General features: G+C 36.5%; 4 protein-coding genes and 8 non-coding genes across 12 annotated transcripts in view; 5 read left to right on the top strand and 7 right to left on the bottom strand.

Moving 5' to 3' along the window:
* Nucleotides 1-290: 290 nt before the first annotated feature.
* Nucleotides 291-11,532, bottom strand: LOC123421764 (DNA-directed RNA polymerase subunit beta). Its single transcript, XM_045107596.1, has one exon. The coding sequence runs from the start codon at nt 4,265-4,267 to the stop codon at nt 1,037-1,039; it is 3,231 nt and encodes a 1,076-aa protein (XP_044963531.1). The 5' UTR covers nt 4,268-11,532; the 3' UTR covers nt 291-1,036.
* TRNAC-GCA lies at nt 5,433-5,503 on the top strand. The gene has a single exon. It is a non-coding gene; the product is annotated as a tRNA-Cys (tRNA).
* TRNAD-GUC lies at nt 7,916-7,989 on the bottom strand. Its single transcript has one exon. It is a non-coding gene; the product is annotated as a tRNA-Asp (tRNA).
* TRNAY-GUA lies at nt 8,348-8,429 on the bottom strand. The gene has a single exon. It is a non-coding gene; the product is annotated as a tRNA-Tyr (tRNA).
* TRNAT-GGU lies at nt 9,080-9,151 on the bottom strand. Its single transcript has one exon. It is a non-coding gene; the product is annotated as a tRNA-Thr (tRNA).
* On the top strand, nt 11,115-11,188 carry TRNAM-CAU. Its single transcript has one exon. It is a non-coding gene; the product is annotated as a tRNA-Met (tRNA).
* A 104-nt stretch (nt 11,533-11,636) lies between the features above and the next one.
* On the bottom strand, nt 11,637-11,707 carry TRNAG-GCC. Its single transcript has one exon. It is a non-coding gene; the product is annotated as a tRNA-Gly (tRNA).
* Nucleotides 11,708-12,531: 824 nt separating this feature from the next.
* On the top strand, nt 12,532-12,619 carry TRNAS-UGA. Its single transcript has one exon. It is a non-coding gene; the product is annotated as a tRNA-Ser (tRNA).
* Nucleotides 12,620-14,003: 1,384 nt separating this feature from the next.
* Nucleotides 14,004-15,879, bottom strand: LOC123421772 (photosystem II D2 protein). Its single transcript, XM_045107604.1, has one exon. It carries the CDS (start codon nt 15,193-15,195, stop codon nt 14,134-14,136), a length of 1,062 nt encoding a protein of 353 aa, XP_044963539.1. The 5' UTR covers nt 15,196-15,879; the 3' UTR covers nt 14,004-14,133.
* Nucleotides 15,880-16,176: 297 nt separating this feature from the next.
* TRNAS-GCU lies at nt 16,177-16,264 on the top strand. The gene has a single exon. It is a non-coding gene; the product is annotated as a tRNA-Ser (tRNA).
* A 6,323-nt stretch (nt 16,265-22,587) lies between these two features.
* LOC123421773 (photosystem II protein D1) lies at nt 22,588-23,771 on the top strand. Its single transcript, XM_045107605.1, has one exon. The coding sequence runs from the start codon at nt 22,674-22,676 to the stop codon at nt 23,733-23,735; it is 1,062 nt and encodes a 353-aa protein (XP_044963540.1). The 5' UTR covers nt 22,588-22,673; the 3' UTR covers nt 23,736-23,771.
* A 1,910-nt stretch (nt 23,772-25,681) lies between these two features.
* LOC123421768 (NAD(P)H-quinone oxidoreductase subunit 2 A, chloroplastic) overlaps nt 25,682-27,650 on the bottom strand; it is a 6,887-nt gene continuing 4,918 nt past the window's right edge. Inside the window, exon 2 of the mRNA XM_045107599.1 lies at nt 25,682-27,650. This exon is cut by the window's right edge and continues 2,577 nt beyond it. The gene's annotated coding sequence lies outside the window, so the exon portion shown is untranslated.

Consider the following 27,650-nt stretch of genomic DNA (forward strand, 5'->3'; position numbering starts at 1 on the left):
ATCCACGGCTTCTTGTACCAATTTTTCCTGGCACATTACTAAATCTGCTGGCGCTAATTCACTTCTTTTTAATAGATAGGCAAGATTGTTGTTCCGACGGATAACTCTCTTATAAAGTTCATTAATGTCTGAAGTCACTACTTTATCTCCAGACCTATAAACAATAGGTCTCAATTCGGGAGGAAGAACCGGTAATAAGCACAAAACCATCCATTCTGGTTCTACATTTGTTTGAATAAAATGTTTCGCCAATTGCATGCGTCTAATCAAAAAAACTTTTCTTATTCGTCTTTTTCTATCTTCCCACTCATCTCCACTATACCCCTCGTCTTCTAATTCCTTCCATTCGACCAAAGAATTCTCTATAATAATTCGCAAATCCAAATCTGCTAATTGTTCTCTAATAGCACCTGCTCCTGTCGCAATTTCCCGATTTCGAAATGTTGCAAAGCCTGGGGTAGAAAAAAAGGGAGAAATGCTGTGGTTACAGGATGCAATTTCCTCTTCGAATAAACCTCGTAATCGTAAAAAAGTGGGTTTTTTAGTGCTGGGCCTAGCAAAAGAGAAATCGCCGTATACTAGGCCCTCCAACTTCTTAAGAGGTTTATCTAAAAGATTCGCGATATAACTAGGAAGACCTTTCAAATACCACACATGAGTCACGGGACATGCGAGTTTGATGTATCCCATTTGATATCTTCGTATCCGAGAATCCACAAATTCTACCCCGCATTTTTGGCAAAATCTTTCGTCTTCGTTTTCAGCTCCGCTCGCTCGAGAATTGCCACAACCGCAAATCCCGCTTTTTATGGGTCCAAAGATTCTTTCGCAAAACAATCCATCTTTTTCTGGTTTATCGGTTTTATAATGAAAAGTAGAGGGCCTTGTGACTTCGCCAACGGCTTCTCCATTAGGTAGGTTTTTGTTAGCCCAAGCCTTTATTTGTTGAGGGGAAACGAGTCCAATTTGAAGTTGTTGATGTTTATATTGGTCAATCATAAAATAGAAATAAGAAAAGAATTTATATTTATTCCGATCAAACTTCCTCCCTATTAACCTGGAAGTTCTTTTCAGATACAAGGAAATGATTCAGTTCTAGAGCCAAAGATCGTAGTTCTCGAACGAGCACTCGAAAAGATTCTGGAGGATCCTCATGATTAGGTATTCTTTTTCCCCAGATCGTAGCATTAAGTATTTCTTGGCGAGCTATAAGATGGTCAGATTTATAAGTAAGTATCTCTTGTAAAATATGAGCAACACCAAATCCTTCTAAAGCCCAAACTTCCATTTCTCCTACTCGTTGTCCCCCTTGCTTGGCTCTTCCTCTAACCGGTTGTTGTGTAACAAGTGAGTAGGGCCCAGTAGAACGCCCATGAATTTTCTCATCAACTTGATGAATTAATTTTAAGATATAGGACTTCCCTATTAGAACAGGTTGCTCAAAGGGGTCGCCTGTTCTTCCATCAAATATTCTGCTTTTTCCCGGGTACTCGGGTTCAAATACCCATGGATTTTTTGTTTCTTTACTGGCTTCATATAATTCTGAAAACACAAGTTTTCTTGAAGCCTCTTGCTCATATCTCTCATCAAAGGGTGCTATTCTATAATGTTTCTTTAGCAGATCCCCCGCTAATCCGAGCGAGCTTTCAAATATTTGTCCCACATTCATTCGGGAGGGTACTCCTAAGGGATTGAAGACCATATCAACGGGTGTTCCATCTTGCAAATAGGGCATATCTTGCCTAGGCAAAATTTTGGAAATGATCCCTTTATTCCCATGTCTTCCGGCTACTTTATCCCCAACTTTGATTTCACGTTTCTGTAAAATATATACACGAACCATTATGTCGAGGGGGTCCCTTTGGATCCATTTCACATCGATAACGCGCCCTCTTCCACCTATAGGTAATTTCAGAGAAGTTTCTTTTGAAGTGGAAACCTCAAGGCCGAATATGGCCCGTAATAATCCAGCTTCTGCGATATATGATGATTCGCTCGCTATCTGAGGCGTTAATTTACCTACTAAAATATCACCAGTTTCTACCCAGGATCCCAACCTAACAACTCCATTTTTGTCCAAATTGCGGAGTAAATGTTCTTCTAGATGTGGTATTTCTTTAGTGATTTTTTCAGCGGAGCCCTGGCTTGTCGTATCCGTCTGAATTTCATATTTCCGGATGTGAAAAGAGGTATAAATATCCTCATATACCAAACGTTCGCTAATTAGTACTGCGTCTTCAAAATTGTAACCTTCCCATGGCATATAAGCTACTAATACGTTTTTTCCTAAAGCAAGTTCCCCCCCAACTGTAGCAGCTCCTTCTGCTAAAATTTGTCCTTTTTTAATGGATTTACCCCGTGGAACCCGAGGTTTTTGGTGCATACAAGTATTTTTGTTAGAGCGACGGTGGTTAACTAAAGGAATACTTATAGTCTTCCCACTACTTGATAAAAGTATCTTATGACTATCAGTAGAAATGATCTTTCCCTCGCGTTCGGCTATAACGGAAACCCTCGAATCTAGAGCTGTTTGGCGTTCCAATCCAGTTCCAACAATGCATTTCTCGGACCGAGAAAGTGGAACTGCTTGGCGCTGCATATTAGAACTCATTAAAGCCCGATTCGCATCATTGTGCTCAATAAAAGGAATGAGAGAACCCCCAATAGAAAAATATTGGAAAGGAAAAATACTTCTAACATGAATCTGTTCCCATGCAATAGTCAAGAATTCTTGGCGGTATCTAGCTGGAACAACCTGTTCTTCCTGAATACCTTGATTCAAGGACAAAGAATTTCCTGCTGCTATCATATAATACTCATCTCTATTTGGTGATAGATAAACCACCTGTCTCTCTTTTTTTTCTTTTGCTTTCTCAGCAGATATTTCATAAAACGGACTCTCTATAGATCCCCACAAGTGATCAATTCTCGCATGAATTGCTAAGGATCCAGTAAGTCCAACATTGATTCCTTCAGACGTGTCAATTGGACAAATACGCCCATAGTGACTCGGATGAATATCTCGGCTCCGAAAACTTGCGGTTCTCCCCGTCAACCCTCCAGGACCTAAACAACTCACTTTTCGCCCATGAACAGTTTGTGTCAATGGATTCGTTTGATCAAAAACTTGAGATAATGGGTATGTGCCAAAAAAGGTCTCATAAGTAGTTATTAATAAAATTGAAGTTGAAGTTGGAGTTACCAAAGTTTGGGGAGTCGGTTTCGATTGACGTATGAATACTCTACGAATAGTTTTTTGAACTGCATGTTGTAAACGACCAAGAGCCAATCCGAATTGATCTTGTAACAGATCCGCAACCGAACGAATACGTTTATTTTTCAAGTGATTCATATCGTCATCGTCAAGTATACCCGTTCCAAATTTCATTCCAATCAAATGATCCGTAGCGGCCAATACATCTCGTGGTAACAAGAATGTATTGTTCTGAGGTATATCAAGATTAAGTCTCCGATTCATATTTCGTCGACCAATCCTTCCTAATTCACATTTTTGTTGAAAAAATTTCTTTTGTAATTCCTCGCATAAGGACTCCGAAAATACCAGGTCCCCACCTACACAAGCAAATTGTTGATAAAACTCCAAAATAGCTTTTTCTTTTGACTCAATCCTCTTCTTCTCCTTAGCATTCGGGAAAGACAAGAAAATTTCAGGGTAGGAAACATTATCTAGAATTTCTCTTAGATTCGAACCCATAGCTGATGATAGAACTAGAATAGATATCTTTTGTTTTCTACTCACGCGAGCCCATATCCTTTCTTTTTTATCAATTGCTAATTCCGATCTCCCTCCCCAATCTGATATTATAGTCCCGGTGTAGATAGAAATTCCCTTATGATCTAATTCCGAGCGGTAGTAAATACCAGGACTTAGCAATATTTGATTGATCACAATTCGGTATATTCCATTTATAATAAAGGTTCCTAAGGAATTCATTATAGGAATGTTTCCGATAGAAATGGTTTGCTTTTGCACATCGAAACCAAAAATTAATCTCGCAGATACATATAATTCGGAAGAATAGGTGAGTGATTCATACACAGCATCTCTTTCTTTTATCGAGGGTTCTAGCAATTGATATCCTTTCGCAAATAATTGAAATGCAATTTCGTGATCTGGATCTTTAATTGTTGGAAACTTGTCAAGTTCTTCTGCCAAGGCTTGATTAATGAACCTAAAAAATCCCTCGAATTGGATCTGACTAAATCCGGGTATTGTGGACATTCCCTCGTTTCCATTCCGGAGCATCTTAATCTTAAGTTTCCTGTTTATCAAAGAAAAATTCCATTATCAGCTCACTCTTCATCAATCCCTACGGATTGATCTAGCAATCATGGAATCTATATTCTGTTTACTGAATCACATGAAATTCTAGGGAACTCCACATACGTATTTCATATATGTATTTCATACATATGAATAGAGACCATTTCGACGAAAATTCTAGTTTACCAGGGGTACAAATGAAATGAAAATGAATTGCTAAAATATTCCTACAAAAAAAATTATGCCACTTATACTTTATAATATTCTAATCAGATTGAATGGCAAAGATTTCTCATTTTATCCCCTTTCTATGAATGTAATAAAGCCGTAATATAATACACTAGAAAGTTTTACTTTACTTCGATTTAGAATAGCGTGCTTACTTTAATTTCTAAAAATAATTTGAGGGTTCTTTTTTATTTCGGATCGGAGTAGTATAATTGCTAGAAAATTAAGTATTTCATTGTGGAATTCTAAAATAAAGTAAGTCCCTTTTTTAAGTACATGCCAATCTAATTATCCACCTCTCCCCATATCCATGCTTTTCTTTTATCGTAATTTCACTTGGGTAGGCCAAGATAGTCAGGTTATACTCTAATATCAGAGCAAATTTCCTTTTTTTATTCAAGATATTTAATTTAATACTTTGAAAAATTAAAGCACGATTCCCCATAGAGATATGTACATAAAGGGGATCTTTGGATAATAATGCTGCTCGGACCTAAAGTTCACCTATACACGGATTAAGCATAAAGCCATAATATTTTATTATGCCATTGAAATTGAAGGGGGGGAGATAATACCGATTTAAGAGTAGTTCACTACTGCAATTCAAAAAAGAAAGAGAATTCTAGTTAATGGTTCCAATTTGTTCTGAATTTTGCAGCCTGTGACTAGAAATCCACTTTTCTTCTTTTTCATCTCAATAGAAAGAAATGGGAAGTTTTATTGTGTTAGCAATGTATGTTTTAAGATAGAATCTATCGAGGAGAATAATCGAAACTGGATCAAAAAAAGCAGGAGTATCTTTTTTGAAAAAGATTGGAAAAAAGTAAGTTTAATTATATTCAAAATAAAAGAAAGGGGCTTTTCGTAAGAAAACGTGGATGAATACTTGCTGTTTTCTAGATTTTCGATCGGATTTTTTGGCGGCATGGCCAAGCGGTAAGGCAGGGGACTGCAAATCCTTTATCCCCAGTTCAAATCTGGGTGCCGCCTGATCAATAAAATACTTAGGTTTTCTAGTACTGATCGAATTCAATCAATTTTTACTTCGCATAAGTTCGGGCAAGAGAGTAACTAAGCCTGCCGATACTGGGTTTAGAGAAACCATACCATAGTTCTATCCTTAAACTAGGGTTAGGGTTTGTTTTGGCGGTAGTGGCCAAAATGGTTATCAATAGGGGTGAGGTAGTGTTTCCTTATTCTTTTATTATATGAATTTGAATTGGTTCTTAATTGATTCGATTTGAGAATTTTTAAATACGAGGATAAGATGTCAGAAATCTTGGTATCCAAAGAAAGGTCCCTAAGGGGCATTCTTCTCTTTTTCAATCTAAGATTCCAGAAGGGACTCCACGAAAGAATATCAAGACTTCCTAATTATCATACATTTTTTTATCGTACATCTTATGTGACCTACATACACTAGAGTAACAAAAGGAATAAAAAATCTTCCTATTCCCGCTTCTTCTATTCAGGACATCATTCCCGTACTCTTTCTTTTTTAAGGTAAGGAAAAAAGGGCTTTATAGTATCGTATTTTTAATGCTCTCTAATTCTACAAGAATTCCTATAAGAATTTGTTAGGAGTAAATTCCTTGAACTGATTGATCCATGGCCTTAGGGCAGAAGCCCTTTTTGACTCTGTACCCTTGATTCCACTATGATTATTGATCAATAGTAGAATAATCCCTTCATAGAAATAGGAGACATAATTTAGATGGATATAGTAAGTCTCGCTTGGGCTGCTTTAATGGTAGTCTTTACATTTTCTCTTTCACTAGTAGTATGGGGAAGGAGTGGACTCTAGGGATACGATACTACTAATTGATTAAGTAATCAAATTGTTGTATCAATTCTTTTTTTAATTGATCGTTTTGCATTAATTATTTTGTCAAACGTTATTCTTTAATCTTTTTCTTTAGTTTTGTTTCACTCCTGTAAGAAACTCTTGTATTGTAAGAAAGAGCCATTATACCAATTAAGAATTTCTACTAGAAATGACTAATGGTTAAAAAAAGTTCTATACATAAGAAAATTAGACTTTCTTCCACGGAACTATTCACGGCATATCACACATTTTCCATTTGTTTTATACTCTTTCTTTATTCTTAGAATAATTTTTATTCTCTTTTGAAGCATCTCGCGGGATATTTAAGCATGAAAGATTCGCTGGTTTTTTCCTTTTACTTTTTACTATAGTCTATTCTTATATTATTTTTCTTTCCTTCCATGGATTCTTTGGTCAAGAATTGTCTTCGATTTTTTTATTTTGACCTGATTGAAATTAAGTGGATGCAATGAAAAAAGAAATTGAATTAGACTACTTAACTATTTCAATCTACTAATCTATTCTATGTAGATTCAAAGATAATATAATAGAAAGACTCTAAAGTGTCGTAGAAAAAACTATATGTAGTTCTTTCTACCACACTTTAAGATTCCAACCAGATCCTTTCATTTAAGACTTGGATTTTTTTTATTTAATCCCTTTTTCATTTCTTCAATGATTAATTGGAATTCCACTTAATTATTTTGGCTGACTGTTTTTACATAAATAATAAGTAAAAAAGAAGTAGGAATTAGAATGAACAGTGCAGTAGCAATAAATGCGAGAATATTGACTTCCATAACCTCTTTATTTTTTATTTTCACAATAACTCGGGATGTAATCCCATGGAGAGGAAAAAGGGGTATCTTGTAAATTCAAGGGTAGGGCTTGCATTCTGATAATACTGAATCAATTCAATATTATGAATATCGGATCTATCAAATCAATTCATGGATGAGAGTTATATAGTATAACATAGGAAGATCCTATATCCATACTAAGACCAAAATGGGTTTTTTGATTGGATTAGGAATTCCCTCTTTTTTAATCCTTTTTTTTCTACTTTTTCTTTTCTATATCTCTAACCCACGAGCTTTCTTAATCTTATACAATTTCTCTTCCTTTTTCTTATAGTTATACATACAATTATGTATGTATTATATGAGCAACTTTCTATGGGTCACATAGACATCCAAATAAGCAGTAGAAGTGAGATGGGGAAAAGAGGTCTGAAATAAAAAGGGAATACAATTTATGTATGGATTCCGGTAAAATACCGGTACTCTATTCCATAACAGTGGAATAGGAAATTAAGATGAGGATGGTATCATCATAAAGAAAGATAGAGTAATATCCTAAAATTCTACTAATCCACATATCGTATGTGTGTCTTTCTTTATCTTTATCGATCGGGAGTAGTGAAAAAAATTCCTATACTCCTTCCCTCCCTCTTTAATGAGAGATGCAAAATAAAAAAGTGAAGTAAGGGTGCCCTATGGGTATTTGATCTTGCTCCCTGCCCCTTTTTTTTCATGGAAAAAGGAAATATGAATTTCTCCATTCATTGAACCCTAGTTCGGGACTGACGGGGCTCGAACCCGCAGCTTCCGCCTTGACAGGGCGGTGCTCTGACCAATTGAACTACAATCCCCGCGGGGTGTATGGCATACCCATTCTTAAATAGAACCATAAGAAGATTCGATTCGTCTGTCGTACTCTAAGAAATAGACGAATCATATACTACATACCCACATATTAATATTATATTATACGTGGGTATAGTGAGAGTGACATAACTAGTATGTCGTGATTTTTTATCACTAAAAATGGATAATAATCCACCCTTCAACAAGAAAAACTCTTTTGTTTGTAAGAAAGGAATGAGAGAGATATGGATTAGAAAAAAAAATCCCCTTTTTTATTTCTCTTTTATTTCTATAGATCAGACATTTTATTTTATGGGAGAAAAACAAAAGGATTTAGTTCATATTCACGAAGCCCTAGATTTTTGGGCCGAGCTGGATTTGAACCAGCGTAGACATTGTCAACGAATTTACAGTCCGTCCCCATTAACCACTCGGGCATCGACCCAGGAAGAATTTATTCTAGGGTTTTTGCTAATCTATGATTAACCTCCTTTCATAATACTCCCTACCCCCAGGGGAAGTCGAATCCCCGCTGCCTCCTTGAAAGAGAGATGTCCTGAACCACTAGACGATAGGGGCATCACTAGACGATAGGGCCATATACAACCGCTCGTGATTATACTATAATCATAGTATGAGCAGTTTTTTTGAATTGTCAATATACTCGAAAAGTATAACTAGATCCAAAGCAAAGAGTTTTTCTAACTTTTCTGCTATGTTTTCATCTAGGATTTTTTTAGTTGATGGTTAGATTAATTCATGGATCATCCTCTACCTTTTAGGGAAATTCATTTTAAATGTATAGAATAAGAATGGATTACTAAAAGGGATTCTAGATTAGTTCAGTACAGGTAGTTATTTTATTGATCTAAGATAAGATGAAAAAGAGTCCAATTTTTTTTTTATTTCCATTCCGTGCTTCATTTAGTGTTCAGACCAAAAATGCATTCATCCCGCACTAAGTCATAAAATTCTCTAAAGAGAAAGCTTCAAAAACAAAGAAAAAAGCGAATCAATTTAGTAGAAAAGTACTCTATCAGATTCGAACCAATGACTTACGTCTTAGCACGAGATTACTCTACCACTAATTTAAAAAGCCCTTTATCGGATTTGAACCGATGACTTATGCCTTACCATGGCATTACTCTACCACTGAGTTAAAAGGGCTTTTTATTTAATTCAAAAATTTGCCACTTTGATTTCCCATTATGGGTCTACTGCATAATGTACATATTATATATATATAATATATAGAGATATAGAGAGAGACATTATGTATAGATTGTATATGTATTGATATCTTGAGAGCTCAAAATAAAATTAAGAAAAAAAAACATACCCAACTCTTCTTGGTTCATGGTTTTCCGTTTCCGAAGGCTAGTAAAATAGGCGGATTCTGGAACCCCAAGGATTCAATGGTATATGGAAAATATAAGATTTCCAATCCTAGCGGGAAAAGGCAGGGAACAGATACCCAATAGGATAGGATCCTTGGGAGGAACTTTTGGTAATGGCCTTGATCCTCTATGCTATTTTTTATGTGTTCTTAGTTCTATTGAACTTTTTTGATTCTTTTAAACAAGAATCTAATAAACTAGCATTGAGTCAGTGGAAAAAAGGAGAGAGAGGAAAGTGTTAAATGGAGAGAGTCGACTAATCATAGACTTTTAGGATCTTCTTTACATCAGGTAAATCTGTCAGCCCTGTCCGTTTTTTTCTTTAAGTTACGACTCTTTAAGTTACAACTCTTTGCTTCTTACTTCTATCAAGCCATAGGGAAAGTCTATGATGAATTTGGAAAACTCATCTCACTCTTACTCTATGGCTCGGACTTAATGGGGGAAGAAAACATCTTCTATAATTTCTTTTTTGTTCAATTCTGGACAAAAAAGAAAAGGAAAAAAGGAATTTATAGGGACAGTGTTACCCCCTATATCCCCTAGTTTATATTGTAGGAATAATAAAACAATTTAGCAGTCTGGCACACTTACGTCCTCGCAAAGTAAATAATGATTATTGTAGTCGTAACCGTAGAATAGGATAGGATCCTAATCAAAATAAATACATTTGGTTCAGGCGCTATTAGCAGGGTAAGAAGAGATTTATTTTACAGACCAGAGGGAGAGGGGCTATCTAAATCCTAAAGTAAAGGCGCGCGATCGAAGTAGAAGTACCAATGGCTCAGTGTCATGAACCTTCTCCATCTGATTCAATAAGGGGGAATTAGCCTCCTTGTCAAATGGCTATCCTTGACAAAGGGTACCATTTATACCATAATATACAATGTAGCGGGTATAGTTTAGTGGTAAAAGTGTGATTCGTTCTATTAATAACTGAATTTGAAATGATATACTTAAGGCATCCTTAAGTTTTTTTTTATATTCCGATGAAAACTTTAGTTCTTATAAAGGATTAAATCCTTTTCCTCTCAATAGCATATTGAGGAAGAATATACATTCTGGCGATTTGTACCCAAAAACTAATTTAAATTGCATCCAAAATAAAAATTGGATTATGATATGAGTACAGAGTCGCGAAGCATAATTTTGCATTGGATTTAAGTATTCCAATTTTGAAAATATGAGTAAAGGATCTATGGATGAAGATACAAAAAAGTTGATTTCCAATCGTAACTAAATCTTCTTTTGTTAAAGGATAAGGAAGCCAAATAGCTAAAAAACGATAGTTTTGGTTTACTAGAACCATCCGCATATTGTTTCAGCTCGGTGGAAACCCAATTCTTTTCCTCAGGATCTCTTGAATGAAATTAGGGAACGAAGTAAGTAGATTAGATGGATTTAGATAGAATTTCTATCTCCTACTCTATAAGGATCATCTAGAAAGCAGAGAGCTTTGGTTCCATTCAAATAGAAAAGCTGACATAGATGTTAAGTGGTGAGAATATCCATAAAGGAGCCGAATGAAATCAAAATTTCATGTTCGGTTTTGAATTAGAGACGTTAAAAATAATCAACCAACGTCGACTATAACCCCTAGCCTTCCAAGCTAACGATGCGGGTTCGATTCCCGCTACCCGCTCCATTCTGTATAAAAGGAGTATTCTATTTGTCTAGACATGTTAAAGGCTTGTATTCAAGCCTTTTTTGTCCACCAGTTTCTGGTACTACAGAGCGGAGTAGAGCAGTTTGGTAGCTCACGAGGCTCATAACCTTGAGGTCACGGGTTCGATTCCCGTCTCCGCACTTAGCAGTCTCTATAAAAGGAGTATTCTATTTCTCTAGATATGGTAGAGGGGCGTATCCAACCCTTTTTTATTCATTAGTTCCGGGCCCTAGAGGGCAAAATTGAGCAATTTGCGAAGCCACTTGCCTTCACAAAAAGAAGGCGCAAGGCTTCTCCCTACCTTGCAGAAAATAAAAATGAAATGAAAGGGACAGTCTACCTCTCCCTTCCTTTTAAAAACAGTTTGCCCGTTGTTTGTCTCAGTTAATACCCAATTTTGGGGCTCTGTTGGCTAGTTCTATTTCTGCCTCCGGAGCGCCCTCTTTTTTTGAGGGGGATGCAAAGGAAGGGTAAATATAGTAAGGGATACGGCACTAGACTAATACTTAATTAATACTTAATTTAATATAAGTAGTTAAACAATTAACTAGACTAAACTTTTTATCATAGTACTTTGATAAATTAAGCGGGCGAGCGGCGGGAATCGAACCCGTATCTTCTCCTTGGCAAGGAGATGTTTTACCATTGAACTACGCTCGCTACGGTATATATTTTATAGCGTATATCCGCTTGGGTCGACCGTCTATGTCTGGGTCGACCGTTTCATTTCATTTTCTATTCTATTATATTAGATATTAGAGTTTTCCTTTTTTTATTATCTGTCAATGAATATTCTAATGGGAATTTCATAATACTGAAAGAGAAGAGCTAGCAATTCGGAACGCAAATTGCGTTTTAATACGTCTCACTATTCGAATTTTTTAAATGGCCTTTATTATTTCTTTTTTATGGGGTTACTAAATATTAACCAAATTTAATTTAAGAAATGAGAGAATTCAGAATAGCTACGAGAAAGACTAGTCCAATCCATAATGATGTACCGGAAAATACAACATTTTTATTATTTGACCAACCATCAGGAGAAGCAAATACAAGGGGTACACTAATTACTAAGACTGAGGAAGTCGCAATTAATGCAAAAACAGCTAATTGGAAAGCAATAGTCATATTTCTAATCCTCCAAGCTACCATCAAATAAAGTTGACTACATATTTGATCCCTCACTTAACCAAAATTGTAAAAAAATACAAGAAGTAGGAGGGGTTTAATCATGAATCCATTGATTCTTCTCTTTAATTAAAATTTATTACTTAACCTCTTTTTTATTTGGATATGGGGGTGAGAGGAGGTTATTTAGTCTTTATTTCACAAGCGGGTATAGCGGATCCTGTATCCGTGTATACAGTATACAGAGATATATCGAAAAGGAACTTGTATCTGATATCTTTCTAGAGGTTAATAAATATTTTTATTTTTTATATGGCTATGTTCTATTTGTAGGAGTAAAATAAGGATTAGGCGGTGGAGAGATGGCTGAGTGGTTGATAGCTCCGGTCTTGAAAACCGGTATAGTTCTAGGAACTATCGAGGGTTCGAATCCCTCTCTCTCCTTTTGCTTATTGAATACGTTTGTTTCTTTCATTTTTTTTTATTCTGTCCCTTATCTTTCTTTCATAAAAAGGAATGAATGGCTCGGCTAGATAGAATAACCGAGCCAGAACAGAAAAAAAGTAGAACAGGTATAAATAAGAAAATCTTAGTTAAGAGGGTTCATGTAAAGAACAGGTTCCAAATCACGATCGATTCCCTTTTCAAAACCTGCTGCAGCAGCTCGGGCTCTTCCTGCATGCCATAAATGGCCCACAAAAAAGAAGAATCCTAGAACAAAATGAGAAGTTGATAACCAACTTCTAGGAGAGACATAATTAACTGCATTGATCTCGGTCGCTACGCCACCCACGGAATTTAAAGAGCCTAAAGGAGCGTGGGTCATATATTCTGCTGAGCGCCGTTCTTGCCAAGGTTGTATGTCTTTTTTCAACCTACTCAAGTCCAAACCGTTGGGGCCCCTTAGAGGTTCTAACCATGGAGCACGAAGGTCCCAAAAACGCATAGTTTCCCCTCCAAAGATAACCTCCCCAGTTGGGGAACGCATTAGATATTTCCCTAAACCTGTGGGTCCTTGAGCGGATCCCACATTAGCTCCAAGACGCTGGTCTCTAACTAGAAAAGTAAATGCTTGAGCTTGAGAAGCTTCTGGCCCGGTGGGTCCATAAAACTCACTCGGATAAGCTGTATTATTGAACCATACAAAACAACAAGCGATAAAACCAAAGACAGATAAAGCAGCTAAACTATAAGACAAGTAAGCTTCTCCAGACCATACAAATGCACGGCGAGCCCATGCGAAGGGTTTGGTTAAAATATGCCAAATTCCCCCAAATACACAAATAAAACCCAACCATACATGTCCACCAATTATATCTTCTAAATCATCTACACTAACAATCCACCCTTCTCCCCCAAAAGGAGATTTTAGTAAATAACCAAATATAACACTGGGACTAAGGGTCAAATTGGTAATTTTTCTTACATCTCCCCCCCCAGGGGCCCAGGTATCATATACACCGCCAAAATAAAGAGCCTTGAGTACTAGAAGAAAAGCACCTAGACCTAACAAAATTAAGTGAATACCCAAAATTGTAGTCATTTTATTTCTATCTTTCCAGACATAACCAAAGAATGGAAAAGATTCTTCAAGAGTCTCGGGTCCCAGAAGCGCGTGATAAATGCCACCGAAGCCTAAGACTGCGGAGGAAATTAGGTGAAGTACGCCAGATACAAAGTATGGAAAAGTATCTAGAACTTCCCCCCCTGGCCCTACTCCCCAACCTAGAGTAGCTAAGTGTGGAAGTAAAATCAACCCTTGTTCATACATGGGCTTTTCTGGTACGAAATGGGCCACTTCAAATAGGTTCATTGCTCCGGCCCAGAATACGATTAATCCGGCATGGGCTACGTGAGCTCCAAGTAGTTTACCGGACAAATTGATAAGTCTGGCATTCCCAGCCCACCAAGCAAAGCCGGTGGTTTCTTGGTCACGACCAGCTAAAACGAAAGTTCCATTAAAGAGCGTTTCCACGTGGTAGAACCTCCTCAGGGAATATAAGATTTTCATGAGGCTGATCCTGAGCTGCCATCCACGCACGAATACCCTCGTTTAAAAGAATATTTTTGGTGTAGAAAGTCTCGAATTCAGGATCTTCCGCTGCACGGATTTCCTGGGAAACAAAGTCATAGGCACGTAAGTTCAGAGCCAAGCCAACTACGCCAATAGCACTCATCCATAAACCGGTGACGGGTACAAATAGCATAAAGAAATGTAACCAACGTTTATTGGAAAAAGCAACACCAAAGATTTGGGACCAAAAGCGGTTAGCAGTGACCATTGAATAAGTTTCTTCAGCTTGAGTTGGGTTAAAAGCACGGAAGGTATTTGCACCATCACCGTCCTCAAATAGAGTGTTTTCTACGGTTGCTCCATGAATAGCGCATAGCAGAGCCGCGCCTAATACTCCGGCAACTCCCATCATATGAAATGGGTTCAACGTCCAATTATGAAATCCTTGGAAGAAAAGGATGAATCGAAATATCGCTGCTACGCCAAAACTCGGCGCAAAGAACCAACCAGATTGCCCCAGTGGATAAATAAGGAATACCGAAACAAAAACAGCAATTGGACCAGAGAATGAGATTGCATTATAAGGCCGCAATTGAACAGACCGAGCAAGTTCAAATTGGCGTAACATGAAACCTATTAGTGCAAAAGCCCCGTGGAGAGCTACAAAAGTCCATAGACCGCCTAATTGACACCAACGAGTAAAATCTCCTTGTGCTTCTGGCCCCCATAGTAGCAACAAAGAGTGTGCTAAACTATTGGCAGGGGTAGAAACTGCTGCGGTTAAGAAATTACAACCTTCCAAATAGGAACTTGCCAATCCATGGGTATACCAAGAAGTTACAAAAGTTGTCCCTGTAAACCAACCCCCTAAAGCGAAATAAGCACAAGGAAAGAGCAATAGGCCAGACCATCCTACAAAAACGAAACGGTCCCTTCGTAACCAGTCATCCATAGTATCAAATAGATCATTTTCTTCTTTAGGAACTCTACCAAGGGCTATAGTCATAGTGATCCTCCTATTCAATTACTTCAACCATTTCCGAGCACCTCATATCACTTTCCAAGGCATATGATAGTTTTATATCTGTGGACGATTTCTTTCTCGTTCAATGCCCTTTTTCAATGGTCTCGAAGAGAGAAATTTTCCATTTTTATCTATGGAGTCACAACCGAGGTCGTTGTAAATCCATGAATTTGATTCGATTTGTTTTTCTTATCTTATACTTATAGAAATAAACCTTTGAATTCAGCATTATTCCAAGACTCCTATTTCAAAGTCTATCTTTTAAGGGAAAAATGAAAATAAAAGTAACCCCTTTTTTCCCATTCCCTCTCTATTGCATGGGGGGAAGAACTAAAATGGAGGATTCTGAAAAAAAAAAGGACCTTCGAAATCAATTTTTATGTGTAGCGCAAAGGAGTTGCGATTTCTTCTTATTCCTATAGAACATCTAGTAACAAGAATATGAAATCGTAAATAGCGAAAAATTCTTGTCTTGCGCGGTCTAAGTCTAAGGAAATACGAAAAATTCGCTTATACAATTTCATCTACATCGAATTTATATATCAGAATAGCGGATAGAGGCATCATTCAAGGAGTCAGGTCTACTTACTTTATGCTTCTTTCCAATTTTATGGTGGATTTGATAAGAACCCTTTTTGCTTTCTTGATAAATAATCGACAAAAAAAAAAAAAGCGTTTTTTTATATATAGCTTGTTTTATTATAATTATAACAAGTCCTATATGGAAATGCCCGCTAAAGAGAAAATCTATTTGATTGTCTCTCGGTCAATATCGATTTTTACAAAGAAAAAACAAGAATTTTCTTCTTTTTTTTATTAACATTAAGAAAAAAGAATATAACTAAAATGGAATTGGCAATATAATTTTTATAGACTTTTGAAAGAAAAAAAGGGGTTTTTTGCAACCGTTATTTCTTATTTCTTGCCTATATCATATCACGGAAACCTTTCGCTTTGGAACGTGGAGAGATGGCTGAGTGGACTAAAGCGGCGGATTGCTAATCCGTTGTACAATTTTTTTGTACCGAGGGTTCGAATCCCTCTCTTTCCGCTCCCTTGGATCATTTGGGACTTTCAAACTGGAAAGAATTCTGACCCCCGGATTTTCTCATAGATAAATGTACGAAACAAATCCAATTTGTAAGAAAAAAAAAAAATTGAATTTTTACTCCTCGCGTCCAGGATTCCGTCCTGGATCATTAGATAAGAATCCAAAGATAAAGAGTGAAACAAAGAATATCACTACTGTATAAACAAAAAGTTTGAGAGTAAGCATTACATAATCTCCAAGATTTTTTTTTAAGGAATAGATTACCAGTTTTTCCTTACCACACGGATCCACTAGGATGGTTTTTTTTGATACCTAAAAATGCAAAAATGAATTCTGGAAAAAAATTGCAAGAATTCATTTATAATAAGAACTCTTATCAATAGCAAAAATAGGGTTAGGTGGTATTGAATAGGTATTGTGTAGGTACCTAAAGGTACCTGCTCAACCTAGGTGCAGGGGAGTAGAAAGGCTGATCCAAATTTATTGCTGTAGCTACCCATTCAATGTAGAATAATTTCAATTTTAGAATTGAGGGTTCATAATATAAAAATATAAAACTTCTCGGCTTTTACCCATTTTAATTTTTTTTTTTGGAATGAACACATCATTCAATTTGGCATACAGAGTACTAAAGATTTCATCGAAAACTTACAGCAGCTTGCCAAACAAAGGCTAATAGAAAAAAGAATAGAGGTATAACAGGCATAATATCCACGATTGGATTGAAAATAGCATAAGCTTCGGGCAATTTGGCAAAGAAAAAACTAGTAGGATAAAGAACAGAATTAAAACAGATACAGGTTAAACTAAGTATATTAGGCATAACAAGCATTTCATTCTTGTAGAGTAAATAATTGGATTTTGATTGAGTTATTTTTTTAAGGGAAAGAAGGAAAAGGCAGATTCAAAATCTTTTTTTCTTCGGACTTTCCCAAACACAAAATACCTCCTTGTATTCGCACTCTCAAATGAGAGTGGAATAAATTCGACTTTCATATAATATCTTAATAGAATTCCATGTAATGATCAATGCATTTTTTTGATTCTATATTATCTGCATGTGTAGAATACTAGCAAGAGAATATCTCTTCTTTATTTATGTAATTGAAATGGTATTGACGAATAACAAATAAACATAATAGTGTTTATTAGTGTCGCATAAAACCCGAAATGGGGCGTGGCCAAGTGGTAAGGCAGCGGGTTTTGGTCCCGTTACTCGGAGGTTCGAATCCTTCCGTCCCAGATTGTTTCTGATGAAACAAACGGTGAAATCATATAGTACTCCGTATGAGACAAAAGTTTATTAAAGAGAATAATGATATCTTATGTTTTCTCAGAAAACATAATAAAGTCTTAAGTCCAGTCAAATTGACTACCTTTATTTTCATGAAAAAAATGGGATCTAGCAGGCACATTCAGGATATGCCTCTACTATGATCACTTAATAATCACTTAATAATCACTTAATCATATTTTTTTCTTCCTTTTGGTCTTCGAGTCGAAGAAGTACCAAAAACAATTAACTACCAAAAACTTTCAATCTATTCATTGGAATAGTTTATTTAGTTATTATAGTTAATTGTTTTTGGTACGGAAAAAATATATTACTAATAGAATTCTAATTCTAGTAATTAAATGAATTAAACTTTTTTGGAGGTTGATAGTTTATTTATTGAGGAAGAGTCAATCCTTCTCTTCTCACTTCAAGATTGATCATCTCGAGCCATCCGTTGAGGGTGGAAATTTAATAATAAATAAGTTTTAAGCAAACTTGTTTAGTCGTCTTTTTCTATGTTTCATTCATATGATAGAATTCGAATATGGGTTTAAATAAATTGGATCTTGGCGGAGGCTTCCCGGATAAATACTTACTTTCTTTTATCCATATTGCTCCATAGATAGCAAGTTTTAATTTTAATTAGTATACAAAAAACAAAACCAATGACTATTCATGATTCCATCCATATTGGATCAATTTTCTATACCACTTTGCAATGAAAAGAGGAATGTTTGTTATGGTAAAACTTCGTTTAAAACGATGTGGTAGAAAGCAACGTGCGACTTGAAGGACATGATCGATTGTGGATTTTGCTATCCATCATTTTCCATAGTAATGAAAATGCTCTTGGCTCGACATAGCCTGTTCTATTCGTTCCGAACCAAATTTGCGCAGGGTTTAAGTAACATAGTACACGATGGAGCTCGAGAGGACAGAGTTTATTTTTTATCAAGGGAAAGAATCTAGGGTTAGTGAAAACTAATAAATTAGGCCAACTTTGTCAGTCTATCCTTAATATAGAAATAAATCGAAAGGTTAAAATACGAAGAAAGTCCAATAAAAGTATATCAGAATCAATCCCCCTTATTAGATTTCTATAGAAGAGATAAATGCTTTATCGAAGGAAATAAGAAAAAAGGGTATGTTGCTACTCTTTTGAAAGAAAAAAATAGGAATTCCCGAAGTAATGTCTAAACCCAAGGATTTCACAAATCAAAGATAAAGGATTCCAGAACAAGTAAACACAATTTTCAATTGTCTCAACAACAGAGTTGGATCAGAATAAGGAATAAAAGTCAATTCGTTCGAAATGAGACAAAGAAAAGAGTTTAAAGACGACTCAAAAATTTTTGAAGGATTTTGCCTTCGAAGTTTCTCAGGCAGAATTAGCCAACTTGAGTCATGAGTATAAATGAAATTTGTTTTTTCTGTAAGGAAATTAATGGACGTCATAGTCTAATTTCTATTATTATCGACAGAAATTCGAATCATTTTCTCGAGCCGTATGAGGAGAAAACCTCCTATACGTTTCTAGGGGGGGCGTTGTTTATCTACATCTATCCCAATAAGCTGTCTATCGAATCGTTGCAATTGATGTTCGATCTCGAAGAGAAGGAAGAGATCTTCGAAAAGTAGGTTTTTATGATCCGATAAAGAATCAAACTTGTTTAAATGTTCCAGCTATTCTCTATTTCCTTGAAAAGGGTGCTCAACCGACAAGAACTGTTTATGATATTTTAAGGAAGGCGGAATTCTTTAAAGAAAAAGAAAGAACTTTGAGTTAATTGAAGAACTAAATGAATAAAAAAGTAGGATAGGAGAAGATTATTAGTATTCCTCGTTGTCTAATTATTTAGACACAATTTACCTCTTTCTTAATCCTATTTGGATTTATATCGTGCCAATCCAACATAAGCCCCTATTTTATTTACTTTTTCTATCTAATTTGTTTTCTTACCATTGTATTTCCATTGACAAAGGTCTATTGAACAAATAGAATTTGTAGATAGATGGGTCTCTTTATCCTCACTCCATATTTAATTTTTCTGCTTACACTTCGCTCAAATGATAAGGGTGTTCCTCTTGCATGTATTCTCATACAATATAATATATATTTTTTTTAATAAAAATCGCTAAAAAAAGGAGAATTTGGCCATCGTGATTAGGGTCGCTCTTTTTTTTCACTTTAGTGGAATTTAACCGGACCTGTTCGTTTTGCCATTTGAGTGTTTTTCATGGTCGATAAAATCTTTCTTTTGATGTCTTGCTAGTTCAATGTTTTGACAGAAGCGCGCGGTGTAATTCCATTGATTTTTGGATTTCGATCGTATCTAAGATCCTTTTTTTATCTGGGTTGCTAACTCAATGGTAGAGTACTCGGCTTTTAAGTGCGACTATGATCTTTTACACATTTGGATGAAACAACAAATTCGTCCAGACTCTTGGTAGAGTCTAGAAGACCACGACTGATCCTCAAAGGTAATGAATGGAAAAAATAGCATGTCGTAATAAAATCAATCTTTTTTGAATGGAATCCAAAATTACGATTTTCTGGGTCTAGTGAATAAATGGATAGAGCCTGGCTCCAATTCTGGTAAAATAAAAAGCAACGAGCTTAACTTCCTAATTGGAAGGATTCCCCGCTCTAATTAGACGTTAAAAATAGATTAGTGCCGGATGTGGGGAAAGGTTGGGTTTTCCTATGAGTGGACCCTTTATTTTTTCTTTTTTTTTAGAAATCCTAATTATTCTTGATTATGGATTGAATAAGGGATGTTATGGATTGAATGTGTAAAAGAAGCAGTATATTGATAAAGAGGCTGTATTCCAAAGTCAAAAGAGCGATTGGCCTGCAAAAATAAAAAACTTGTTCTGTTCTTTTTTGTAATTTAGAACAAACATAAACTAATTCGGTAGAAAAGGAGCGGAAAAAGATCCGTGGATTAGACTCCCTTTCTTTCCAGGGTTTGTATTAAAAATGCAACACCCTGTTCTGACCATATTGCACTATGTATCATCATTCGATAAACCGAGAAATGCTTCTTCTCTCTGATTCAAGTAGAAATACAAATGGAAAAATTCGAAGGGTATTCAGAAAAACAGAAATCTCGTCAACAATACTTTGTCTACCCACTTCTCTTTCAGGAGTATATTTATGCATTTGCTCATGATTATGGATTAAACGGTTCTGAACCTGTGGAAATAGTTAGTTGGAATAACAAGAAATTTAGTTCACTACTTGTGAAACGTTTAATTATTCGAATGTATCAGCAGAATTTTTTGGATAACTCGGTTAATCATCCTAATCAAGATCGATTATTGGATTACAAAATTTTTTTTTATTCTGAGTTTTATTCTCAGATTCTATCTGAGGGGTTTGCGATTGTTGTGGAAATCCCATTCTCGCTACGGGAATTATCTTGTCCGAAAGAAAAAGAAATACCAAAGTTTCAGAATTTACGCTCTATTCATTCAATATTTCCCTTTTTAGAAGACAAATTTTTGCATTTGGATTATCTATCACATATAGAAATACCCTATCCTATCCATTTGGAAATCTTGGTTCAACTCCTTCAATACCGTATCCAAGATGTTCCATCTTTGCATTTATTGCGATTCTTTCTCAACTACTATTCGAATTGGAATAGTTTTATTACTTCAATGAAATCCATTCTTTTTTTTCAAAAAGAAAATAAAAGACTAGTTAAATTCCTATATAACTCTTATGTATCAGAATATGAATTTTTCTTGTTGTTTCTTCGTAAACAATCTTCTTGCTTACCATTAGCATATTCTGGAACTTTTCTGGAACGAATCCACTTTTCTAGGAAGATGGAACATTTTGGGATAATGTACCCTGGTTTTTCTCGGAAAACCTTATGGTTCTTTATGGATCCTCTTATACATTATGTTCGATATCAAGGAAAGGCAATTCTTGCATCAAAAGGCAGTTTTTTTTTGAAAAAGAAATGGAAATGCTACCTTATCAATTTCTGGCAATATTATTTCTTTTTTTGGACTCAGCCGCGAAGAATCCATATAAACCAATTAGCAAACTCTTGCTTCGATTTTATGGGATACCTTTCAAGTGTACCAAAAAGTCCTTTGTTGGTAAGGAATCAAATGCTGGAGAATTCATTTCTCATAGATACTCGAATGAAAAAATTCGATACCATAGTCCCCGCTACTCTCCTCATAGGATACTTATCAAAAGCTCAATTTTGTACTGGATCGGGGCATCCTATTAGTAAACCCATTTGGACGGATTTATCAGATTGGGATATTCTTGATCGATTTGGTCGGATATGTAGAAATCTTTTTCATTATCATAGTGGATCTTCGAAAAAACGGACTTTGTATCGACTAAAGTATATACTTCGACTTTCATGCGCTAGAACTTTAGCTCGTAAACATAAAAGCACGGTACGAACTTTTATGCAACGATTGGGTTCGGCATTTTTAGAAGAATTTTTTACGGAAGAAGAGCAAGTTTTTTCTTTGATGTTCACCAAAACAACTCTTTTTTCTTTCAGTGGATCACACACTGAGCGTATTTGGTATTTGGATATTATAGGTATCAATGACCTGGTCAACCCTCTTAATTAATCATTAGACAAAACTAATAAACAGGAAAGGGTTGATAAATGATCAAGAAAAAACTTTCATATTTTTCATTCTGAAATGTTCCTTTTATTATAATAAAGAGTAGGTGAATCAACTTACTAATTAAAAAATTAGTAGAACTTCCTCTTTGGAATAGAATATTGGCTATTTCTACATAGGGAAAGTCGTGTGCAATGAAAAATGCAAGCACGATTTGGGGAGGGATTTTTCTCTATTGTAACAAGGAAGAATTATCTACTCCATCCGACTAGTTCCGGGTTCGAGTCCCGGGCAACCCATATAGAAAAGACCCATCAAAGTTTTTAACTTTTACTCACTTCATTTACAAATACAAAATTATTGGTTTGGTTAATTTATTTATATGGATAGCCAATCTTTGGGCTGACTTGGTTGACATTGGTATATAGTCTATGTTATACTGTTAAATAACAAGCCTTCTATTATCTATATTCTAGTTAATACGTGTGCTTGGGAGTCCTTGCAATTTGAATAAACCAAGATCTTACCATGACTGCAATTTTAGAGAGACGCGAAAGTACAAGCCTGTGGGGTCGCTTCTGCAACTGGATAACTAGCACTGAAAATCGTCTTTACATCGGATGGTTCGGTGTTTTGATGATCCCTACCTTATTGACCGCAACTTCTGTATTTATTATCGCCTTCATCGCTGCCCCTCCAGTAGATATTGATGGTATTCGCGAGCCTGTTTCTGGTTCTTTACTTTATGGAAACAATATTATCTCTGGTGCTATTATTCCTACTTCTGCGGCGATCGGATTGCACTTTTACCCAATTTGGGAAGCTGCATCTGTTGATGAGTGGTTATACAATGGTGGTCCTTATGAGCTAATTGTTCTACACTTCTTACTTGGTGTAGCTTGTTATATGGGTCGTGAGTGGGAACTTAGTTTCCGTCTGGGTATGCGTCCTTGGATTGCTGTTGCATATTCAGCTCCTGTTGCAGCTGCTACTGCTGTTTTCTTGATTTACCCTATTGGTCAAGGAAGCTTTTCTGATGGTATGCCTTTAGGAATCTCTGGTACTTTCAACTTTATGATTGTATTCCAGGCAGAGCACAACATCCTTATGCATCCATTCCACATGTTAGGTGTAGCTGGTGTATTCGGCGGTTCCCTATTCAGTGCTATGCATGGTTCCTTGGTAACCTCTAGTTTGATCAGGGAAACTACTGAAAATGAATCTGCTAATGAGGGTTACAAATTTGGTCAAGAGGAAGAGACTTATAATATTGTGGCTGCTCATGGTTATTTTGGCCGATTAATCTTCCAATATGCTAGTTTCAACAACTCTCGTTCTTTACACTTCTTCTTGGCTGCTTGGCCTGTAGTAGGAATCTGGTTCACTGCTTTAGGTATTAGTACTATGGCTTTCAACCTAAATGGTTTCAATTTCAACCAATCTGTAGTTGATAGTCAAGGTCGCGTTATTAATACTTGGGCTGATATCATCAACCGTGCTAACCTTGGTATGGAAGTAATGCACGAACGTAATGCTCACAACTTCCCTCTAGACTTAGCTGCTGTTGAAGTTCCAGCTATTAATGGATAAGGTTTTTCTGCTAACATATAAGAATTTTTGAAGAAAGAAAAGACAAAAATACCCAATATCTTGTTCTAGCAAGATATTGGGTATTTTGAATCTTTTTTTTCTTCTTAATCTTTCTATTCAGAATTCAGTTAACGACGAGATTTAGTATCCTTTCTTGCATTTTCATAACTCGTAAAATGCCGAGTAGGCACGAATTCTCCCAATTTGCGACCTACCATAGGATTTGTTATGTAAATAGGTATATGTTCCTTTCCATTATGAATCGCAATTGTATGGCCAACCATTGTGGGTAGAATGCTAGATGCCCGGGACCACGTTACTATTGTTTCTTTCTCCTCCTTCATATTGACCTTTTCTATCTTTGCCAATAAATGATGAGCTACAAAAGGATTCGTTTTTTTTCGTGTCACAGCTGATTACTCCTTTTTTCCTTTTTAAAGAGTGGCATTCTATGTCCAATATCTCGATCGAAGTACGGAGGTCAGAATAAATAGAATAATGATCAACGGAAAAAAGAAAAAAATCCTTTAGCTGGATAAGGGGCGGATGTAGCCAAGTGGATCAAGGCAGTGGATTGTGAATCCACCATGCGCGGGTTCAATTCCCGTCGTTCGCCCATCGCATTATTGCAAATTCCAAAAATGCAATTTTCCATATTCCTAGTTACGTATTTACTTACGGCGACGAAGAATAAAACTATCGCTATATTTTTTCCTTTTCCTAGTTCTTCTTCCAAGCGCAGGATAACCCCAAGGGGTTGTGGGTTTTTTTCTACCAATGGGAGCTTTCCCTTCACCGCCCCCATGGGGGTGGTCCACAGGGTTCATAACTACCCCTCTTACTACGGGGCGTTTACCTAGCCAACACTTAGATCCGGCTCTACCCAAACTTTTTTGGTTCACCCCAACATTACCCACTTGTCCGACTGTTGCTAAGCAATTTTGGGATACTAAACGGACCTCCCCAGATGGTAATCTTAAAGTGGCCGATTTACCCTCTTTTGCAATGAGTTTCGCTACAGCACCTGCTGCTCTAGCTAATTGCCCACCCCTTCCACGTGTGATTTCTATGTTATGCATGGCCGTGCCTAAGGGCATATCGGTTGAAGTAGATTCTTCTTTTCTCTCAAAAAACCCCTTCCCAAACTGTACAAGCTTCTTCCAAAGCATACGGCTTTCTAGATGTATATGACGATCTCTAGACAGATGGATCTTATATGAATCATATGATGAAGTACCACATGAGTGGATATATAGGAAAGGAATCCAAATCTGCCGAATCGCTCATGTTATGATCTTCTACATCCTAGGTCTCTGCGTTCCGTCATCTGGCTTATGTTCTTCATGTAGCATTCAGATCGAATGACTCTATGAAATTACGTCGATACTTCCACATATTATGGGTAACGTAGGAGACATCCCTATTTTCCCCCGGGGGTCTTAATTACCACTGCTTAGCTTTCAATTTGCCTCTGACCATCAAATTAAATGTGAATAACCCGTCCTCCTCTCTTTGAAACAAGGGGCGCTTCCGGTTCTGTGCGTGCTTCAAACAATTTTGTCTTCTCCATATTACCATATCTCTAGAGTCAATAATTTTCTATGAGGAACTACTGAACTCAATCACTTGCTGCCGTTACTCAACAGTTTTCTGTTGAGGTCTATCCCGTAGAGGTAGTCAAATTGGATCAGTGATCGATTTCTAGGTTTCGTCGTAAACCTAATTGGTTACTTCCAATTACGTAAATCAATAGTTCAAACCGCACTCAAAGGTAGGGCATTTCCCATTGATATAGGAACTTTTGTACCAGAAACAATAGTATCTCCAATTATAGCCCCTCTGGGATGTAAAATATATCTCTTCTCACCATCCCCATAGTGTATGAGACAAATGTATGCATTTCGATTAGGGTCGTATTCTATGGTTACGATTCTACCAGATATGTCTTTTTGATTCCGTCGAAAATCTATTTTACGGTATAGGCGCTTATGACCTCCCCCTCTATGCCTTGCGGTAATGATTCCTCTGGAATTACGACCTTTACCACAACGGTGCCGTCCATGGATCAAATTATTTCGTGGATTGGATTTCACTTGCCTGTCTACGGTTCCCTTGCGTGTGCTCGGGATAGGTGTTTTGTATAAATGTTTCGCCGTATTATTAAGTATTCTCCTTTAGTTTTTTTCTCTATCTAGAAGTGGAATAGAATAACCCGGTTGAAGGGTAATGATCATACGTCTGTAATGCATTGTATGGCCCAGAATAGGTCCTATTCTTCTACCTTTTCCAGGTAGTCGATGGCTATTCACAGCTACCACCTTAACACCAAAGAAGAGTTCGACCCAATGCTTTATTTCTGTCTTAGTGAATCCCGATTCGACATTAAAAGTATATTGATTCTTTCCCAATAAACGAAGACTTTTTTCTGTAAATACTGCGTATTTGATTCCATCCATAAATCGACTTTCCCTCCTATGCTCTGAGTTCCAGTATCGATAAGAATTCGAGTTCTTATTGTTCTTATGTTATGGTATGAATATACCATACCAATTCGTTATGTATGGATGATGGATGAGATTCCATGGATAGAGAGCCAGTTCCAATAGACTTATGGAATGTTCCCGTTCGTGTGCATCCAGCAGGAATTGAACCCGCAAATTTACCAATTATGAGTTGGGCGCTTTAACCATTCAGCCATGGATGCTTAACAGGGATCATCGTACATCGTAAATAACCAATTTTCATATAGAAAGACATATCATAGAAAAATGAAATCGAAAATATTCCGAGATGGCAAATATTCGGAGATGACTATGAAAACACCTCTCTGGATCCTCGAATTGAAAGAGAGATTGAGAGGGATCAAGAATCCTAATTCTCGCTATTTGGAATGGATCCAATTCTATTGAGTCTGACTCATAGTGATCATTTCTCTTTAGCAAAGAATGACCTTGGTTATCAAAGGATTGAACAACCGGGATCCATTTCCTTATGATACCTAGTTGGCATTGATAACAAGGATCTAATGAATTATGAGTTTAATAGATCCTCTTTAGCAGAAAGACGTATATTCCTTGCTCATTATCAGACAATCACTTATTCCCAAACCTCGTGTGGGACTAATCGTTTTCATTTACCATCTCATGGAAAACCCTTTTCGTTCCGCTTAGCCCTATCGGGTATTTTAGTGATAGGTTCTATAGGAACTGGACGATCCTATTTGGTCAAATACCTAACGAAAAATTACGATTTTCCTTTCATTAAGGTACGAGGGCTTCTTATTCCACAAGAACGAAAGCACCTTTTCATTCTTTCATATACTAGGGGTTTTTACTTGGAAAAGACAATGTTCCATACTAAAGGATTCGGGTCCATAACCACGAGTTCCAGTGCACTAGATCTTGTAGCACTTAGCAACGAGGCCCTATCCATTAGTATTCCACATAAGAAATCCATTCTAGAAAAAAATACAATTAGATTAGCTCTTCATAGACAAACTTGGGGTTTGCGAGCCAAGGTAAGATCGGCTCGGGATCATGGGACCCTTTTCTATCAGATAGGAGGGGCTCTTGTACAAAATAGACTTACTAAGTAATAACCCCATAGAATCTATCTATATAAAGATAAAGAGGCAATCGTGTCAGGAAGCGGGTTTTTCTTTGGCCAAAAGGTACTTCGAACTTGGAACGAGCATGAAGAGATTAACGAGACTTCTTTCTCTTTTGAGTTTTTCTGGCGGACCTGCCGCGCAAGATCTTTGGTCTTCCCCTGGAACCGATGAAAAAAAGTGGATCGCTTCTTATGTACTCGCTCAGAATGATTCTTCTCTATCTATAGTTCATGGCCTATTAGAAGTAGAAGGTGCTCTGGTGCAATCCTTACCGACAGAAAAAGATTGCAGTCAGGTTGATAATA

The sequence above is a fragment of the Hordeum vulgare genome, unplaced genomic scaffold (genome assembly GCF_904849725.1).
Source record: "Hordeum vulgare subsp. vulgare unplaced genomic scaffold, MorexV3_pseudomolecules_assembly, whole genome shotgun sequence".
NCBI lineage: Eukaryota > Viridiplantae > Streptophyta > Magnoliopsida > Poales > Poaceae > Hordeum > Hordeum vulgare.

What these genes read in the sequence shown, in the direction of transcription:
- LOC123421764 (XM_045107596.1), bottom strand. Translation starts at nt 4,267, where the DNA reads ATGCTCCGGAATGGAAACGAGGGAATGTCCACAATACCCGGATTTAGT.
- LOC123421773 (XM_045107605.1), top strand. Translation starts at nt 22,674, where the DNA reads ATGACTGCAATTTTAGAGAGACGCGAAAGTACAAGCCTGTGGGGTCGC.
- LOC123421772 (XM_045107604.1), bottom strand. Translation starts at nt 15,195, where the DNA reads ATGACTATAGCCCTTGGTAGAGTTCCTAAAGAAGAAAATGATCTATTT.